This window comes from Pelophylax lessonae (genome assembly GCF_965119305.1).
Source record: "Pelophylax lessonae genome assembly, chromosome: 2".
Taxonomy (NCBI): domain Eukaryota; kingdom Metazoa; phylum Chordata; class Amphibia; order Anura; family Ranidae; genus Pelophylax; species Pelophylax lessonae.
This window is the reverse complement of record NC_138769.1, coordinates 231,348,086-231,369,130: the sequence shown is the minus strand read 5'-3', so window position 1 is coordinate 231,369,130 and position 21,045 is coordinate 231,348,086. Positions and strand designations below refer to the sequence as shown.

Sequence of the window (21,045 nt, the reverse complement as noted above, 5' to 3'; positions counted from 1 at the left end):
ACACTATCCATAAAAAAGGGGTGAATCCAGCCTCTCTTACCCTTGGAGACAACACTCCTTGCTGGGAAGGTGTGCTAATGCACTGCAGGGGACTCCTCCTATATCTACTTGATGGAGGACACCAATAGAGTACAGGTGTGTGTGGGGGATGGGATGCTCAACCCCATAAGTCTGGACAGACCGAATACATAATAAACAAGCAAAAAATTGGGGGAGCAAACCCTGAACATGTATATCTAAAGCCGGTGCAGCTATGGACCAAGCAACATGTATATTAAAAAAGAATAGCGCAACCATGCAAAAGAAATGACTATCAAATATGGAGACAATCCATAAATAAAAATGGGGATTTAGTTCCACCATATGGCCATATCGTGCTCAAGCCCACCACTGAGTCAAAGTACCCCATTATCGGTGGGTCCTACACTATCCATAAAAAAGGGGTGAATCCAGCCTCTCTTACCCTTGGAGACAACACTCCTTGCAGGGAAGGTGTGCTAATGCACTGCAGGGGACTCCTCCTATATCTACTTGATGGAGGACACCAATAGAGTACAGGTGTGTGTGGGGGATGGGATGCTTAACCACATAAGTCTGGTCAGACCGAATACATAATAAACAAGCAAAAAATTGTATAAAAGACACCTTTCCACAGAATCTTTCTTCCATTCAAACCTCACAATCGTGAGCAAGACCAAAGAGCTGTCAAAGGACCTCAGGGACAAGATTGTAGACCTGCACAAGGCTGGAATGGGCTGGAACACCATCAGCAAGCATCTTGAGGAGAAGGAGACAACTGTTGGAGCGAATTTTTTTTGCAAATGGAAGAAATATAAAATAACCATTTATGGAAGATTTTGACTCATGGGGCAAGGATGATCATGTGAAAAGTGAGGGATCAGCCCAGAACTACATGGGAGGAGCTTGTGAATGATCTTGAGGCAGTTGGGACCACAGTTACCAAATAAACCATTGGTAAAACAATACGCCGCCATGGATTGAAATTCTGCTGCGCCCCCAGGGTCCCCCTCCTCTAGAAGGCACATGTAAAGGCCCATCTGAAGGAACATCTAAATGATTCAGAGAAGGATTAGGAGAAAGTGCTGTGGTCAGATGAGACCAAAATTAAGCTCTTTGGTATTAACTTGATTCGCTGTGTTTGGAGGAAATAAAATGCTGACTATGACCCTAAGAACACCATCCCTACAGTCAAATATGGAGGTGGAAACATAATGCTTTGGGGGCTGTTTCTCTGCTAAAGGTACAGGTCGATTTTGCCGCATTGAGGGGCCAATAGACAGGGCAATGTATTGTAAAATCTTGGATGATAACTTTCTTCCCTCATGGAAGAAGGGTAATGGATGGGTCTTCCAGCATGACACTGACCCAAAACATACTGCCAAGGCAACAAAGGAGTGGCTCACAAAGAAGCACATTGGGGTTATTGAGTAGCCTAGCCAGTCTCCAGACCTTAATTCTATAGAATATTTATGGCGGGAGCTGAAACTTTCAGTTGCCAAGCAACAGCTAAGATACCTTAAGGATTTAGAGAAGATCTGTAAAGAAGAGTGGACCAAAATCTATCCTGATAACCTGGACCTGGTAACCAACTACAAGAAACGTCTTACCTCTGTGCTTGCCAACAAGGGTTTCTCCACTAAGTACTAACTCATGTTTTGATTGGGGATCAAACACTTATTTTACCCACTGAACTGCAACTCAATTTGAATAGATTTAGGTCAGGCAAGCATGGGGGACATTCAATGGTATCAATTCCTTCATTCTCCAGGAACTGGCTGCATACTCTTGCCACATAAGGCCGAGCATTGTCGTGCACCAGAAGGAACCCAAGTTCCACTGCACCAGCGTAGGGTTTGACAATGGGTCCAAGGATTTCATCCCTAATGGCAGTCAAAGTGCCATTGTCTAGCCTGTAGTGATCTGTACGTCCCTACATGGATATGCCTCCCCGGACCATCACTGACCCACCACCAAATCAGTCATGCTGAATGATGTTACAGGCAGCATAACATTCTCTAAGGCTTCTCCAGACCATTTTAAGTCTGTCATGTGCTGAGAGTGAACCTGCTCTCGTCTGTGAAAAGCACAGGGCGCCAGTGGCGGACCTGCCAATTTTGGTGTTCAGTGGCAAATGCCGATCGTGCTCCACGGTGCTGGGCAGTGAGCACAGGGCCCACTAGAGGACGTCGGCCCTCAGGCCACCCTCATGAAGTCTGTTTCTGATTGTTTGGTCAGAGAACATCCCACCAGTGGCCTGCTGGAGGTAATTTTGTAGGGCTCTGGCAGTGCTCATCCTGTTCCTCCGTGCATAAAGGAACAGATACCAGTCCAGTTGATGGGTTAAGGACCTTCTACAGCCCTGTCTAGCTCTCCTAGAGTAACTGCCTGTCTCCTGAAATATCCTCCATGCTCTTCAGACTGTGCTGGGAGACACAGCAAACCTTGTGGCTGTGCTGGGAGACACAGCAAACCTTGTGGCAAAGGCATGTATTGATGTGCCATCCTGGAGGAGTTGGATTGGCTGTGACACCTCTATAGGGTCCAGGTATTGCCTCATGCTATCAGTAGTGACACTGACCCTAGCAAAATGCAAAAACAGTAAAAAAAAATGAGTTGGGGAAAACATTTTTTTGTGGCCTCACCTGTAAAACCATTCTTGTTTAGGGGGTTGTTTCATTGTTGCCCATATTATGCACCTGTTAATTTCATTAACACCAAAGCAGCTGATACTGAATAACAACCCCCTCCGCTACTTAACTGACCAGATCAATATACCAGGAGTTTAATTGACTTGATGCTGTACTCTGATTAAAAAGTGTTTCCTTCATTTTTTTGAGCAGTGTATGTGTGTGTATGTATATGTATGTATGTGTGTGTATGTGTATATATATATATATATATATATAATGTAAATAATCTTCCCAATGTGAGTTTATGCTTATTCCTATATATATCTATATCCTGTAAAGTATCAATGTATTTTGGGGCAGATGTATTTGCTTATTTCTTGTACATGCTCTGATTTCTTCTTTGGAGTTCTAAACAGTTTTTGGCCTTTTTGATCTGATCCTTCTTACAATACAAAGTCTATGAGTTGGATAATTCATGAAAATGATGCACTCCCTGTGTGGCTGATATCTCATCTCCACAGTTGTGAAAGTAGATGAAAGGCTACATGATAGCACACATGTTAAACTCCCTGCGTACATTTTGTCTGGCTAGTCTGTGTGTTCTAAGTCTCGTAGAGTAGTGATGTTTCCTGCCAGCGTTGTCCACTGGGAAAGAGTTCATTCCCACCTGCCGCAGAGAAAAGTTGATTGAGCTGAAGCTTTGTGGTCACAAGACCGTATAGAAAAATGCTTAAAAATTGTACTTAGATGGTTCTTTATTTGAAAATCAGCAAGAATCTACAATGGCGAAGCAACATTTAATATGCGAGTTATTGTGTAGAATTTTTTTATACTTTAGGCAGAAAGTCCGAGTGATTGCAAAATGGGCTAGTTGCTGATTTTCAAATCATATTTTTTTAAAGCCGTGCTCCAGCCCCCCACGGAAAAAGTAAAACTCAGCAGCTACACATACTGTATCTGCTGACTTTTAATATTAGGACATTTACCTGTCCTGGAATCCAGCAATGTTTCCATCGGCTTTTGGGTGCTGCCACAGCCGATTCCCTACTGCGGGTAAGGAGAACTTCTGACGGACCTCATTGCGGCGAGGTCCGACAGAAGTTGGGACGAGTACATGTCAAAAACAAATTTTGCACCCGAGGGGGATAGGAGACAGATAAGCGGAGCTTGGAGCTTCCACTTTTGGGTGGAACTCCACTTTAAACACTCGCTGGAGTTCAAGTGGTTATATCAGGATAATGCCTGTATTTAAAGACGACCGCATGCCTCGGTCCCACATGTAAACAGTGATCGTCCCACACGTGAGGTATCACCGTGAACATCATATCATGGGCAGTGATTCTAGCACCACGCCTTCTGTGTAAATCTAAAGTAGTAACCTGTAAAGGCATTTAAATTGCGTTGCCTATGGATAGTACAATTTTTGTTGTTTGTCACCGTTACAGGGCATGCGCAATTTTAAAGCATGACATGTTTAGTATATATTTACTCAAAGTAACATCATCTTCTAAGTGTTACCAAACAAATTGGTATTATTTTTTGTTTTTGCACATTGAAATTCAAAAAAGTGTAGTTTTACCCCAAAAAATTGGGTTTGAGAAAACGCTGCACAAATACTGTGTGATGTAAAAAATTGCAACACCCACCAATATATTCTAAAGGTCCTCTGTTTTTAAAAAAATATATAATGTTTGGGAATTCTAAGTAATTTTTTAGCAAAAAAAAAATACAGATTTTTACATGTAAACAAAAAGTGTCCGAAAACGACCTGGTCTTAATGCGGCTAATAACAATATTATGAAAGGGCAAGCATGTTTAAATTGTTAAGCCTTGTCAAAAACTTCTTCCTAGTAAACACTGCAACAAATATGGGTCTCAAGATATGTGACCAGTTAAAATAAATTATTCTTTCCCCTAAATTATTGTTTTTTATTCCATTTGTGATTGAATTATTGTTTTCTTGGCAAGGAGAGTTAACATGTATCCCCTTGCCCAGGATCTCTAAGCGTGATAAATGCTCTGAACACGTGGATTGTTCTGGTCTTCATTTTATAAAGAGAAAAAGCAATGTTCAGTGAGTATGAAGTCACTAAAATGTAAGGTCCGCTTATTTAAACAGGGCAATCACCCCATGACAAAAAGATGTAGAAGAAACTGGAAAAACAGTTAGTAAATACACTTAAGCCTAGTACACACTGCTAGGTTTTTTTTCCTTCAACCCAGCGGGCTCAACGGAGAAAAAAACCTGACAGCTCAGGTCGGAGCCGCTGTACTAATAATCCAATGTTAGTACAATAATCTCCCATGCTGTTCTATTGTGTTCTGACAGGGGGGCGGGCCCCCCGCCAGAAGACTCTGGTCATCGCTCTCCGCCATTGGCCTTTTTCGGTCATGCCCATTCGATACCGCCTGACATTTGGCCCATGTGTACGGCGCATTACCTTCTCTCTGGTACCTAGGCAAGGGTGGTATGAAAATCCTTCCAACGAAATCCTGGAAATTATTAGACTCCCATATCTCTGGAAAAGGCACTTCAGCACAGTGTGGTGACATCTTCTCATGAGATCTTTGAATCTTGCCAGAAGGGGTGTCGATATCACACTCTGCAATACAAAAGCAAGGGTAAGGTGAGCAATGTTTACCAGCTTTTACCAAAGGTGTTTTTTTTTTTTACATTTTTATGCAGCTTTTTGTCCATGGAGAGGGTCTGTGAGGAAATTAGTGCAAGGTTGGCTTTAAAAATCAAGACTAGTTCTTTCAGTGATCAGAACCCAAAATCCAATTGCCTACGCTTTGGGCACCATCAGTGATATTTGTATTGTCGTAGTAAGAAATTCTGAAATTCTGCATGTGTTTTTTGTTAGGGGTAGAGAACCTTGTATTCCCTGGACTTTGAAACATAGAATGTGAATTTTAGAATGTATTTTTTTTTTTTTTTACAGAAACACCCTGGATGCAGACAGCAATAAAGGAGACCCCTCTGCCACATACAGGTTCTTATGGACAGATCACAAACCTGATGCTGTACATACCTTGCCTTCAGGAGGCAGGCACTCACAGGTAGGTTTGGATAGAAAACCTATTTACTGTAGAACCAAAGTTTATATACTTAGGAAGGATTTTTCCATATTAGGTTGTTGGTTCCTGTGCATGTTTTTTCATTCTGTGGTTGTGCAAACTTTTACCACTGGTAAATGACATTCGCTCTTGGAACATCTGTAGGTTGTACATGTCTGTGTACTCTACTTTCTACTTTCTGTAGGCTGTGCATCAGATTTACCTTAAAATGGTCAGAGGATTGGGCCCGGTAGGGCTTTTCTTGAATAGAAGGTTTTTATAACCTCCAGAAGCACTAATCCTACTTTTTTTTTAAAAGTTTTATGGGTGTGCCACATCTTGTAGTCCGATGAATCACAGGCCACATTGCCATGGGAACAGTTTAGAGCATGAGTAGATGTTTTAATATCTGATATTCTTGGTGAGTCATCTCTGTGTGGTCAATATCAAAAAATATTTGTAAATTTGCCAATTAAATGGCAGGTGAGCTTTAATGTAGATGACTTCAGAATTATGCACCTAGGTCATCATACCATTCAAGGTTTACCAATAGCTGTATATAATGAGGGTTTCTACGCAATGTGTTTCACTTTTATCCTGTTGAACTATCGTAGTTGTTGGTAATTGTTCTCAAAATCTAAAACCTCTTGGACCCGCTGAAATTGCAGTGTAGCTTACAGTTGTTTGATTTCAGTGTATTCTACTATATACTCTATATACACACACACACACACACACACACACACACACCTGATTGCCTGCTATTGTTTTTAAGTAAGACATTTTTAAAATCAGCAGGAATTCAACTGGGTTCTAAAAGTGTAACTGTATATTTTCAGCATGTGGGTTGCTATCCTGTGGAGCTGGAGCGAGGACCTAGGGGCTTTGGGTTTAGCCTTCGTGGAGGAAAAGAGTATAACATGGGACTATTTATCCTCCGCCTCGCAGAAGATGGGCCAGCCATCAAGGATGGACGTATTCACGTATGTATAGATCATTAACAAACAAGATGCTGTTCCCTGTCACCGCAGTAAAGAAACAATATGTTGTTTCCAAGGGAATTACTTACAAATTACGGGCCTCTGTGCGTTCCGAGTCCTAAGGACATCTCTCTGCAGCACCCGGCAGTGTCCATGTAATGACTGCTCTGTCAATACCTGTCATTTATCAGAGGATAAACAATGCTCAGATCAGTGACAGGTAGCTACGGAACTATCAGCAGTATATCCACACCAGCAGCATATCCCACACAATAGTATTTCTTCCTGTAGTGCTTCGTAATGTTGATCTTCAGGTTCTGCAGGTGAATTTCAAAGAACAAGGATAACACAGATAAGAGATGAAAAAAGACATGACTTTTCTGATTTAAAATATACTGTGTTAGAAAGGAATACATAAACATACAGAAAATAAAAGTGCAATCAACCATACACACATTACAGCTAAATAAAGCATTACCCTGAGCACGACCTAGAGCAAAGCAGTATAGTCAATGTTTTCTCTAAAAAGATGATTATGTAACTTAGAGATTAGGACAACTGATATTTTAATATTAGAGAATAACTTGCACATAATATTGATGTATGAATGCTGGATCATCCTGGAAGAAAATTCCACACCCCGAGAAAAAAAAAAAAAAGTGAATATGATTTTCTTTTTAGCACGTAACTTTTGATCTATATTTGTTATGCAGTTTCTATCGATTGCTGTGCCAGCTGCTTGCAGTCTTTTAGCGCAATTTCTTTTTTGATTTTATTCTGATATTTTTCACAGCATTGTCTTGTCCTCTGGCATTGACCAGCCGTTAGGACGACCCCTAGCAGTACAGGAGGGAGTGCTGTCCTTCTAAATCCCACACATGCGCATTGTGCTCTCCGATGAGCAGATGTGCTCAGCAACAAAAAGATAGTGATGCACATTTGCAGGGCTCAGAAAGATGGTGTTTGCTCCTGTACTGCTAGGGGGCGGACATCCTAACGTCTAGTTCATCCAAGAGAAGAGAACAGGATGAATATGTGAAATATATCGGAAGTGATTGGGGCAGGTTTCATTCTGTTCACAAACAGCCTACAGGTATGGGAGGAGAACAAATGGATATTTTTTAAATTGGATTTGTTTAAATTAATGCAATAGTGACCATGGACTTCATAGTTTTCTGTAAAGTTGAACTAACCCTTTAAAGCATTCTTACTTAGGTGTGTTAAATACTGATCCTAATAGAAGTGCTGCAGTCACTCTAAGCTTTTGGGAGACTTTACCAAGTTTCAAGTCTGCTAAATTTCACTGAAGCCCGCTAAAAGCTTGTACTAAACAACAGCCACCAATCCCATGAAGATTTGCATTCAGTACACCTGGGCAAGTGCTGAAGGGTACTTTAGAGACTTCAAGAAAGCTGCTTTAAGCTTTTCATATGCTTTGCAAATGCTTACCAAAGCTGATGCGGCCTAAAGAGGCATTTACAATTAAAGATCATTCAGATGCTATTTGTTTAGGATCAAAAAATAACAAATGAATAAAACTTTCCAAAAATCAATATATATGAATTTGAAATATGGGTCCAAAAAAGACCCAGGTTATAAATGCAAAAGGAGGCCACTAAAATACAGTAGCTGCAGGGGGCACAGATATAGCCAAACTGCTCCTTGTTTCATCAATGTTTTAAAAAAAAATTCACATGGCCCTTTATGTAAGCCTGTAAGAAAAATAAAATATTTATATGGTAATATTTCATTGCTGGTTTTTGTTACATGGCATGTTTTAGAGGCAAAATAAAATGGTTATTAGGGAACACATTTTGAAATGTGACTGCATATTCTAAAGCAGGGTTTCCCTTTTTTCAGTCAAGGCACCCTTTAAGAATGATGGAAAATCTCAAGGCACCTTTTAAAAACTATGGACAGTCTTGAGGCACCTCATTCTAAAATGTAAAAACTATTCTTAGGCCCCGTTCACATAGGGGCGATCCGACTTCGGGTGGCGACCTCCGAGGTCGCGGTGCGAGCAGTGTGCCGCGACCTCGGAGCGGCCGCCACGGACTTCATAACATTGAAGTCTATGGCGGTCGCCTCCGGGTCGCCCCAAAGAAGCTCCGGACCCTTTTTCTAAGTCGGAGCGACTTCTGTCACTCCTATTAGAACGGGTCCGCAGCTTCCCTATAGAAGGCGACCTGCGGCGACCTGTGAGGCGACCAGGTCGCCTCACAGGTCGCCTTCGTGTGAATGGGGGCTAATAGTTCTATATAATGCAGAAATCCAAGTAGGACAACCAACATTAGAGGGGATTTATTCTTCCAAAAGCAAATACACTTTTGCAAACTGGTACTGGCTAGTATTCCAATGTTTCTCCATCATTCAGCTAATGTGACCCCAACGCTGTTGGAGGGGAGGGTCAAACAAGGATGCTATGCAGGCGACTAATATCCTCATCAACTGATGATACCGTTGGTCGTTAGAATGTCGGCAGCTAGAAGGTTGTAATGGTGCACAATGAAAACCTGTGACTTAGTATAACTAAAAGGCAGCCTTCATCCACACGTCGGCGTGTATACTATTTTTGGGCAATTTTTAGGTATTTTGCCAAGGCACCCCTGAAGAAACTTCAAGGCACCCTGGTTGTTCTAAAGTTTGATGTGTATTTGTATCATTGGCCTTTATATAATATAATCAGATGGATCAGAGCCAATTTTGGATCTATTTTATACCTACATTGTTGGCAGGTTTGACAGTGTCCAAACTGCTCTATACAGCCGTAAAGTAAAGTGCTATAGCATAATTTAACACTAGCATTTACATTTTACATGTATTCCTTAGTTGGGCTAACTTTGTATAATGAAGGAATTGAAATATAGTTATTCATAGTAACCAATCAGACATTATTCATTTCCTGAAGAATGGAAGCCCAAAGACGGCTCTTCTATATTAAACCTGAACTCTGGTTTTACTTTTAGTCTTGCACAGTTGTGCAGGCTCCTCTCCTTTTAGCACTTTTCCTCCCCTGTCTTAGTGTCCCTGTGTTGCCCCTTTCCTTCATTGGATTTCTGCTCTTTCAGCCATGGAGGTTCAGCATCATATGAGGTCATTGCTTATGGCAGTCTGCATGCAAATACTGTCTACTTGGGAACATCCACTAATATGATATGTGTATAATCCATCCCAAGAACTAGCCCACTGCTTGCATCTGGACTGAGTGTTCTTGTAATGAGTATTAGGACAGGAAGTTGTGATGTTTTCAGGAAGCGGTGTACAGCACCTTTCCACCCCCGGCTCCCACCATCCATGATTTACCTGCATTGCATAGAGAAGCACAGAGATGATGTCACAGGGAATAAATTAAAGTAATGAAAAGGTTTTATTTAAAACACGTTATTAATTTAATTAGACTGTGTGGAGCAACCAGGAAAGGCAAAATATAAGTAAATTATATTTCATCTTTTAGGAATAATTCCCAGGATGACTATATTATACATAGTTACATTGGTCCAGTCTGGACCAATGTAGCCATGTACAGTGCATATACCAGACCTGGCTGACGTCCTTGGAAGCTGGAAATTACTAAAGTAGACACCACTACTTCCAACGATCTCAACTTGCTTCCGTGTCTTGTGCTGAACAGGAGGTTGGCTTCTTAACATGTTCACCATTCAGAAAATGCTTTGTGTTTTCTGAATGAATGCAGAAAATTCTCTGATTGGACAAGGTGGAGAGTGTGATGTCACTGCTCCGCCTCTCCCCCTTGTTCAATCAGAGAACACTTTGAGTTCAATCAGAAAATGCAAGGCATTCCTGTCGACCTCCTGTACGCCATAAGCAGAAGTGCAGCCGCTTGGCACAGGACCCAGAAGCAGACGGGGGTCACTGGAGTAGCAGTGTCTATTTTTGTGATTTTCAGCTACCTGGGGCCTCGGCCAGGTATGGTATGAGCATAGTACAGTTTATATACATTGATCCAATCTGGATCAATGTACCTATGTATATTATATTGACATGTCTGGAATTATTCTTTAAGGGCTTGTTCACACTAGGTGCAGTACAAGACTGCGCACATAATAGTGCATTTTCCAACACAGCAGGCCTTGTGCAGTAGTGAGTGCTATTATTTCCTAATGGTACCCCCACACATCTGGCAAATGTGCATGCTTTGCACCTGCCAAAATGCATGGTATCGCTGTACTTTTGAGAGTTTTTTTATCTGATGAGGGCAAGACAGGCCTGTAAAGAATCGTTTTAATTTTTTTAACCAAACATTTTTATTGAAGGAAAATAAGTCATACAAAATGGAACTGTAACATTTCCAGGAAACAACATTATTAACAGGTTTTACCACCGTAAGGTTTGTCAGTTTAACAAGCGGTGCTAGAAATCATTAAATAATCTTTTTAAATCCACTATACCAGTGATGGCGAACCTTGGCACCCCAGATGTTTTGGAACTATATTTCCCATGATGCTCAACTACACTGCAGAGTGCATGAGCATCATGGGAAATGCAGTTCCAAAACATCTGGGGTGCCAAGGTTTGCCATCACTGCACTATACGCTATAATCCACTATATGTTTGTTGTGCTATTCAGATATTCTTTTGAGTTGTTATGGTTACTTGTACTTGCAGCAAACAAAGGTGATATGCTCAAGGATATCCTTTATCCTTGTTTACAGTGCCCTTACTTTTAGTTGTAGTAAATCTTAAAACAAAAATAGCTTTTCAGCCTTTGTGGTTCTGTTCGATCTTAACAAAGTCATTCATTGCCCCTAAGAAGCCTACATTTCCAGTGGAAGCATTACGGATTTATTCTAGAAAGGGTGTAAGCTGTTGGCTTGTGCAAAAAGTCATGTTTGGTTTTTTTGCATTTTATTTATGATTTTAAATGAATTTTTTCCATATAATATTGACTGTAAATTGTGTCTTGGCAGATTTAGCTTTGCTGTGGTCAGTTTTGATTTTACCAGGGATACTGAAAACTGCCAGCCCACTAATTACAGTGTATCCAGAAAGTATTCACAACGCTTCACTTTTTCAACATTTTATGTTACAGCCTTATTTCAAAATGTATTCAATTCATTGTTTTCTTCAAAAATCTACAAACGATACCCCATAATGACAATGTGAAAGACGTTTGTTTGAAATCTTTGCAAAATTATTAAAAATAAGAAACTAAAAAAAACACCAGGCCAAAGAGTTCAATCTTTGTTTCATCAGACCAGAGAATTTTGTTTCTCATGGTCTGAAAGTCCTTCAGGTGCCTTTTGGCAAACTCTAGATGGGCTATTGAGCCTTTCACTGAGGGGTGGCTTCCAACTGGCCACTCTACCATACAGGCTTGATTGGTGGAGTGCTGAAGAGATGGTTGTTCTTCTGGAAGGTTCTCCTCTCTACACAGAGAAACGCTGCAGCTCTGTTAGAGTGACCACCGGGTTCTTGGTCACCTCCCTGACTAAAGCCCTTTCCCCACGATCGCTCAGTTTGACCGGTTGGCCCGCTCTAGGAAGAGTCCTGGTGGTTCCAAACTTCTTCCATTTACAGATGATGGAGGCCACTGTGCTCATTGGGGCCTTCAATGCTGTAGAAATGTTTCTGTACCCTTCCTCGATCTATGCCTCAATACAATCCTGTCTCGGAGGTCTACAGACAATTCCTTGGACTTCATGGCTTGGTTTGTGCTCTGACATGCATTGTTAACTGTAGGACCCTATATAGACAGGTATGTGCCTTTCCAAAGCATGCCCAATCAACTGAATTTACCACAGGTGGACTCCATTCAAGTTGTAGAAAGAGCTCAAGGATGATCAGTGGAAACAGGCTGCACCTGAGCTCAATTTTGAGTGATGTGGCAAAGGCTGTGAATACTTATGTACATTTGAGTTTTTAAGCTTTTTATTTTTAATAAATTTGCAAAGATTTCAAACAAACGTGTTTCACCTTGTCATTATGGGATATTGTTTGTAGAATTTTGAGGAAAATAATGAATTGAATCAATTTTGGAATAAGGCTGTAATATAGCAAAATGTTTAAAAAGTGAAGTGCTGTGAATACTTTCCGGATGCACTGTATATACTGCGTCTAGCGCCTGAAGACTGCATGGCTCTTATATCTTATAGGAAGCTAGCAAGAAATTGAGCCCACCCCTTATCACTTTTGATTAGAGATGGACTCGGGCGTGCTCGAGTTCCCATGTGCCCGATCCCGCCAGGAAGCCGACATTGCAGATGGCTAATCACAGGCAGTGAGACATCTCCTGATCCACAGCTGCACAGATCGGGAAATGTCTCAGTGCCTGTGATTAGCCGAGTGCAGTTTCTGCTTTCTGGTGGGCTCAGGCACGTGGGAACTTGAACCCGCCAAGGCCATCTCTAGTTTTGAGGTACCTTAACAGACATGTCCAAATTCTAAAGAGATGAGTTTTCTTACTTGAATAATAATGCCTTTTGTGTCGCTCTTCCAGATCTGTGCAGGAAACCAGCAGGACACAACTTCTGCATTTTGCCTCTGTTCAGATGTTTCTTGTCATAAAGACCAGTCTCTGCAGCTCTCTCTCCTTGTGCAGGGTGACTGGTCTTGTCTCCGCCCCTTCCTGTCGTTTTTGAAAGCAGGCTGTGGTGGAACGGCCTCCTGGGCCCCTCCCAAAGCTCTAATCTCTGCACAGCACGATGATGATGTCACTTTAAGAATGTCAGTGTTTGTGTTTGAAAAAGCATTTAGTGCACGCAAGCAGACCTAAATTCTTTGTGGCTAATGAGCAATTTTATCATGAAGTTTTGCTTTTACGCTCACCATACGTGTCACTATCTAACTGTGCAATCTTTGTAAAATCCACTTTAAGCTAGCCATGCCAGAGTAACCCTGTTGGCACCACTCAGTTCCACAAAGGTTAAAGGGTATGTCAAGTCAAAAACTTTTTTTCTACTTTTCCATAGAGTGGGCATGGATTAGAACCCCTGTTGGATTTTTACTGCTATCCATGGCTTCATTAGAGAAACTTATCCTCAAGAAATCCTCATCCTTCCCCACTCTATGCAGAACCTTTTGACCTGACATACCCTTTATTTGAAAACTTGAAGAAGCCAGGTGGAAAATGAATGGCCAATCAGTAACTATATCCTGTCGGGCAGCCATAAGTTTCTGCAACTGTTTTAACACAATATTGATAGATTCCTCCATATACACTGTTTAACTTCCTTGGGGAAATCAAGTGATTCTCAAGGTGTCCTAGTTGGGATCAAGTGATTTTCTTTTTTTCAGCCTGCAAAGCTGAGTGAGAGAAATCTAGCAATTTATGGCTTGCCTCAAATTTACCAAAACTATGTAATTTGAGTACCTTTCTAAATTAGCCAATCAATCTGTACTCAATCAGACAGGCCCTGGCCCTACATTGTTGTTGATAGATCTAAAGCTGGCCATACACTAAGTTATGCACTTACTGTGTAATCTCCTTTAAACCAATCCTTTAACAATACTCTTTAATATAAGGACACACCAAAACAATTTATACATGTGTATATCCAATCAGGCAAGTGTGTTTACTACAAAGTTGATGGGAGATCTAAAAGAGATTGTACAATCAGATTGTATAAGTGTGTATGGTCACCCTAAAGGAGATTTACGGTCAGATTGTAATGTGCGTCGACTTAAATAGAGCACTAGATTTAGGTGTACGCACTATAAAGGGCAACTTTAAGTAGCAAGCCAAGTCGGGTTACTCTGGGGTTAATTTACTAAAGGCAAATGCACTTTGCAAAGTGCAGTTGCACTCTGCAAGAGCAGCTGCTCCAGAGCTTGGTAAATGAGCAGAAGCTTTGCTGACTTCCATCATCCAATATGCAAGCAAAAATGCTGTTTGTTTTTTTTTTTTTTTTATTTCTCCTTGCACGCAGTTGGGTACTGATCATTTACTAAGCTCTGGTGCAACTGCACTTTGCCTTTAGTAAATCAACCCCTTTGTCTTTTCTGGAAACATATGGTAGAAGGCCCTCTTCATATATACACCTATGTGTAAGTATTAACCACTTCGTATCCAGGCCAATTCTGACACTTTAGCAGAGACCCTATAGAATAAAATGATGGGTGTTGCAATTTTTAATATTGCACGGTATTTGTGCAGCTGTTTTTCAAAAGCAATTTTTTTTTTTTTTTTTTGGGGAAAAAATACACTTTCATGAATTAAAAAAAAAAAAAAATACAATATTTACCCAAGTTTTTGTATAATATAAAAGATGATGTTATGCTTAGTAAATAGATACCTAACATGTCATGCTTTAAAATTGCATCTGCCCCTGGAATAGTGGCAAACTATACGGTGCTTAAAATTCCCCATAAGCATCGCTTTAACCACTTCGGGACCGCCCACTGTGTGTATGTATGTATGTATATGTGTGTGTATATATATATATATATATATTTATATACGTCATTAGTTTGACATTAACAAGGTTATGTCAATAGCTAGCTGCCATTACCCCAGGATTTCTTTCCATTAAAAGTGATCCCGGGGCGGATTCGCCACGGGATCACTTTTAGAGGCAGCAGGTGAGGTGCCCCCCTCCCACTGCTTCCCAGTTATCTCTGGGCTTACCGGACCTTTCAGTTAGCCTGAAGCCGATCCAATGCTCTCCGTGGCTGGGCAGGAAACCGAGTGAGGGCTAGATAGCCCCCTCTCAGCTCCATGGCCTGGGAGGAACAAAGTGACGTCCAACGTCACTTCCGCATTTTGGCCTTAAAGGGATGATTTTTTTCATCTCTTAAACGCAAAATGACTGTAAATAAGTGTAAATGTGAGATCTGAGGTCTTTTTGACCTCAGATGTCGCAATAAAGAGGCCCTGTCATGCTTTTTTCTATTACAAGGGATTTTTACATTTCTTGTTATAGCAAAAGTGATTAAAAAAAGGGACAGGGTAAAAATAGAAAGTAAAATAAATGAGAACATTTTTTTTAAAGCGCTCCGTCCCTCCGAGCTTGTGCACAGAAGCTAACACAAATGTAATGGGCCATACACACTATAAGATTTTCTGAAGACTTTTTCCTTTAGACTTACCAAAACCATATAATATGAGGTCAAACGTAAACACTTTTAATTTGTATGGAATCTGGCAGGCCCTTGCACTACATAGAAAAGGTAAATCTGAAGGAAATCTAACCACAAAAGTTGGATGGTGTGTATCCAGCTTAAGTCGCGCCCACATAAGTGAACGATGTTCAAACCACTTATGCGGGGTATTGCCATGATCGTTAGAGCAAGAGCAATAATTCTAGCACCACCTCCTCTGTAACTCTAACCAGTTAACCTCTAAACAGGTAAACCGCAAACATTTTTAAAGCATTGCCTATGGAGATTTTTAATCACCGTAGTTTTCCGCCATTCCACAAGCGTGCGCAATTTGAAAGCATGACATGTTGGGTATCTATTTTCTTGGTGTAACACATCTTTCACTTTACTGTTTTCTTTTTTTTTTTATTATTATAAAAAGTGTATTTTTTCCAAAAAAATTGAACTTGTAAGACCGCTGCGCAAATACGGTGTGACATAAAATATTGCAAGTATCTCTATTTTATTCTCTAGGGTCTAGGCAAAATATACTGATTTTACCTTGTAAACAACAAATGTCAGAAATAGGCCTTGTCCTGAAGTGGTTGAAAGCCTTTACAGGTTACCAGTTTAGACTAGGAGTTCTGGTGCTCGAATTTTTGCTCTCGCTCTGACGTTCACGACAATACCTCACATGTGTGGTGCAATCACCGTTTACATATGCATGCAGAAGGAGACGTATGCGTTTGAACTTGCGTGTAAGCACGAGGGGGAGGGGGTGCTTTCAAAAAATGTATTATTATTATTTATTTTATGCAAAACTTTTTTCTTTTTTTTTTTTTTTGGATTAATTTTATTGCTATCACAGGGGATGAACAACATCCCTTGTGACAGCATGGGCCATGACAGGTCCTCTTTACAGATAGATCTGAGGTCTATAAGACCCCAAATCTCTCCTCTGGCCTCCAATGCAGCTGATCAGACACAGATCAGTCTGATCTACTGTTTTTCTGGGCGCTAACGGTCAGGTAAGCAAAGCGGCAGAATCGGAAGTGTCGACATACTTGTTGCTCCTGATTTCCAGGGCCACAGAGAGGGAGGAACAATATCAGATCCTCTCTCTATTCCATGCAACCATTGCCGCCCGTCGCAGAAAGGTGGCAGCGGGGGGGGGGGGGGGGGCGGGGGGAGTGATCGAGCCGGCTGAAAATTTTCATTCCAGGATTGATGCCTGTAGGTGCAGGCATCATCACAGTATACCAGCTGTAAACCGAGGACGTCCATGGATGTCCTAAGGGTGGGAACTAGTTATAAAAAAAAAAAGTACATGTATTTATATGCGTAAGGCTTCTTACATACATTTTGAGTGGAACTTCAGGCTTGGATCACATGATTTAGTGCTGTGCAACCTCCTCTTTGTGTGGGCAAGGCTGCATTGTGCTTGGAGAGAATGCAATAGTTAAACTGATAATAGAGATTCCTACATCTTGTCAGGCTGAGATTTAGGTACTTTCAGGGTGAGGATACGGACGGTTATAGAAACTGAATCAATTGGTGCATCCAGCTGCAAAAAACAAGCACCAGTATGTAAATTTGCGGTAGGCTGTTTCCATCGAGTCAATTTAAATTCAACATTTTCAAGTGTGACTGCCGTCTACCTTAAACATGGGCTGTTAGCCAAAGTGAATTGAAATTACATTTAGTTAACTGGCACAAATGTACTACATGCACAGACTAGCAGCAATCATCAGGCCAAAGCTTCATGTGCAGATGGTATGTAAAGACGCAAACCATGCCTGCCCAACTCCCCACACTGGAGGTGGGCTACCTTTGTGCTAACTGTATTGAGGTATAATATTGTACTGCACTGGTTAATTTTTTTGCATCTAAACAATTTTACGTGTTAAAAAGTACTGTTTTTGTAGTGCTGTATCATATTGTCTAGCTTTTCAAAAGCAAACCTTCAGCCATGAATATGACTCGCTCTCTTTTGTCTCCTTCCCCATTCCTCTTTCTCATCTAAATTTTTTTTCTTAGCAAAACAATACCTTTTCTTTTTTTTAGTTTTCCATATTCCACTTCCTGAATCCCCACCTAGGCGAAGATGATGTATCCAGCACAGTATCTGCATATATCTTGTGCATGCGCAGACACGCCACGAGTCTAAAAACCCTGGTAGAGACCAACAACGTTTTTTCGCAAGCCCAAGATGACCCACACATTCACAGAACGCAGCAGGTCTCTCCCAGTCTAAAGGACCTGGCAGAGGCGCATGGTGTGTTTTCGAATGTGTAGGGGTTTTATGTGATTTTGTGCATGCGCATGTTGGGGTCTCTGCTAGGTTGCATAGACCTGCCAACGGCTTAAGATGAGTCTGTGCGTGTGTGAAAACTGTCAAGCTGGAGCACAACGCTAGACCATATGGACTAGTAAATGTGTGCATGTGTACACAGGGTCGCTGATGGAGCAGTACAGCTGGCCCTCCTGTACCAGGCTCCTGCTGAGCAGGAGGGCCAGCTATACTGCCTCAGGGCTCGACAAAACTCAGGCGCCTAGGCTACACCGCAGCAGTGGTCATGATTACTGCCATGGGTGGGCAAACGAAGGTCGGGCTGGCTGACAATTGAGGGCGTCGCTTTGCCGCCTGCTGGAGTGGGATACATGCTGCTTTGTGCGAACTGGCGCACTCCTGTGCTGGGCGGTGCTGTGATGATTGTCACTGCCCACCCACCTCCGACATCTCCTACCCAGTTTGACTGAGTCCCGCCTATCAGTGCCACCTCACCAGTGCTTATTTAGGCCTCCTGTCAGGGCCCATCAGATATGCCTATCAGTGCCACCTGTCAGTAATACCTATCAATGCCGCCTATCAGTGCAGCCTATAAGTGCTTATCAGTGCCACCTCATTAGCGCCCATCAGTACAGTCTTATCAGTGCCGCCTATTAGTACCACCTCATTAATGTCCATCAGTGCTGCCCCATCAGTGGTTCATTAGTGCCATCCTATCAATGTCCATCAGTGCAGCCTCACCAGCACACATCAGTGAAAGAGAAAAATGACTTATTTGCAAAGTCTTGTTTGTTTGTTTTTTTTTTTATTTTTTTAATTTTCGGCCTTTTTTAGTTTGGCACCAGCCGTGAGCAATTCTTATTGCCCGACGCCTCGGACATGCAGTTCTGGGTGCTGGGCAGCGGATTTAAAAAATTGGCTCCTAACTTTTATAGCGGACTCCTAGATTCTAAGCAAATTTTGTCAAGCCCTGTACTGCCTTATTGCTGTCACCCATCTTCTTTCAGTATTGCTGGCTTATGCTTCTCTTTTTCCCTCTGGCTGTGCTGCAGGGAGAAGGGTATAGGAAGTGCTCAAAGTCTTGCTGTTCACTCACAAACTGAAGCATAGTAAACAGTTTACTATTAGGGATGGGCTCAGGCGTGTTTGGATCGTAGTCCCAACCCACATGAGCAATCCAGCCAGGAAGCCGTCACTGCACACCTTCTCACTACCAGATATAGCAACACAGTACACCATATATACATGGTAATCGCTTAGCTAGATGTGTGACGTTTTAATCGAAAATAAACATTTACAGAAGCTCTGGCGAGATATAAAGCAGTGTTAGGGGCCAGTGGACATAAAATGAATAAACCATTTTTCAGATTCAGCGTTATACCATGGCTTAAATATGCCGATGGCTTAATTGAACACTCAAACCCTAATAATGAAATATAACACAGGAAACAATCAGCGCTAGGTCAAACAAAAAGAACGAAATGGTAAGCAGCCACTTAACCAACTATGATACCAGCTGTTAATGATAAATATAAAAAGGAAGCGGCACTAAATCCTTATGGTGAAATCATGAATAATCATATGGTAAATAATGTGGCATGAAAACAACTTTACATGCAGCGAATAAATAATGAGCAAAATATATAATTGAAAAGAATCCATCATATGAAAGTGATATAATGAAATTAGTGCAAAATCTAGTGGTAGGTGAACATAAAGTCCTTTCAATGAAAAAGTTATTTTCAATATTAAACAAGCGTGTCCATAGAGTGCAAAAAAGTGTATAAGTAACGTTGATTGATGAAATCCACCACCAAGCACCAACACTTAGCGTACACTTCTTACCAGATAACATAGACCATAAATTATAATGGTCATAAAAGCACAAAATAACCCAGATTCTAACCACTAGATGGAGCAGCAACTTTTGTACACTCAACTATGTACCATATGTGTGTAGCTGCGTTAGAACCATTTGCATACGATCCTTTGCATATGATATTTTCTTGCATGTTTTTTAATTGGTCATATGGACTCTTACCACTAGATGGAGCAGCGTCTTTTGCACACCTAATTATGTACCACATTTGTGTAGCTACGCTAGATCCATTTGCATACTATCCTTTGTCTCACTAGCTTAACCAGTTACAGCAGGCTGGGTGTTACTATTTATTTCAATGGAGCATGGTATCTGGCGTTGGCCTGCCCCTGGAAAGACGTCACCGATGATGAAACGCATCGGGATTGGCTGTTACTGAACACATCACACTTGCTTTGCCGTCACGCACAGCGTTCCTTTTACTTGCTTGTGCCCGTTTACAACTCATCGTAAGTACTTCTATATTTAAAAATAAAAGGACTTGTATGTTAGCAGGCTTCACTATGCTTGTTCATTTTTTTTATTCCCGATCCATTTGGAGCTGCATCTGAGCAGCCACCGCCTATCTCGGATGCCAGGTTATTTTGTGCTTTTATGACCGTTATAATTTATGGTCTATGCCAGTGATGTCAAACCTTGGCACCCCAGATGTTTTGGGACTACATTTCCCATGGTGCTCAGCTACACCGCAGAGTGCATGAGCATCATGGAAAATTAGTTCCAAAACATCTGGGGTGCCAAGGTTTGCCATCACTGGTCTTTGCTATCTGGTAAGGAGCATATGCTAGGTGTTGGTTCTTGGTGGTGGATTTCATCAATCAATGTTACTTATACACTTTTTTGCACTTTATGAACACTCTTGTTTAATATCGAAAAGGACTTTTTCATAGATAGGACTTATTTATGTTGCATGCTGGATTTTGCACCTATTTCATTATATCACTTTCATATGATTGATTTTTTTCAATGATATATTTTGCTCATTATTTATTTGCTGCATGTATGGTTATTTTCCTGCCACATTATTTACCATATGATTATTTGATTGCACCATTAGGATTTAGTGCCGCTTCTTATTTGTATTTATCATGTACAGCTGGTATTCTAGTTGGTTAAGTGGCTGCTTATGCTTACCTTTTTGTTCTTTTTGCT

General features: G+C 41.3%; 1 protein-coding gene across 3 annotated transcripts in view; it reads left to right on the top strand.

Annotated features, from left to right (window-relative positions):
• Positions 1-21,045, top strand: part of MAGI3 (membrane associated guanylate kinase, WW and PDZ domain containing 3) — a 603,948-nt gene that overhangs the window by 562,995 nt on the left and 19,908 nt on the right. For all 3 annotated transcript variants that reach the window (XM_082246222.1, XM_082246221.1, XM_082246223.1), the window contains exons 18-19: positions 5,594-5,711; positions 6,548-6,691. In XM_082246222.1, the coding sequence (XP_082102348.1) occupies positions 5,594-5,711; positions 6,548-6,691 (262 nt within the window). The remainder of the gene's footprint in view (positions 1-5,593; positions 5,712-6,547; positions 6,692-21,045) is intronic.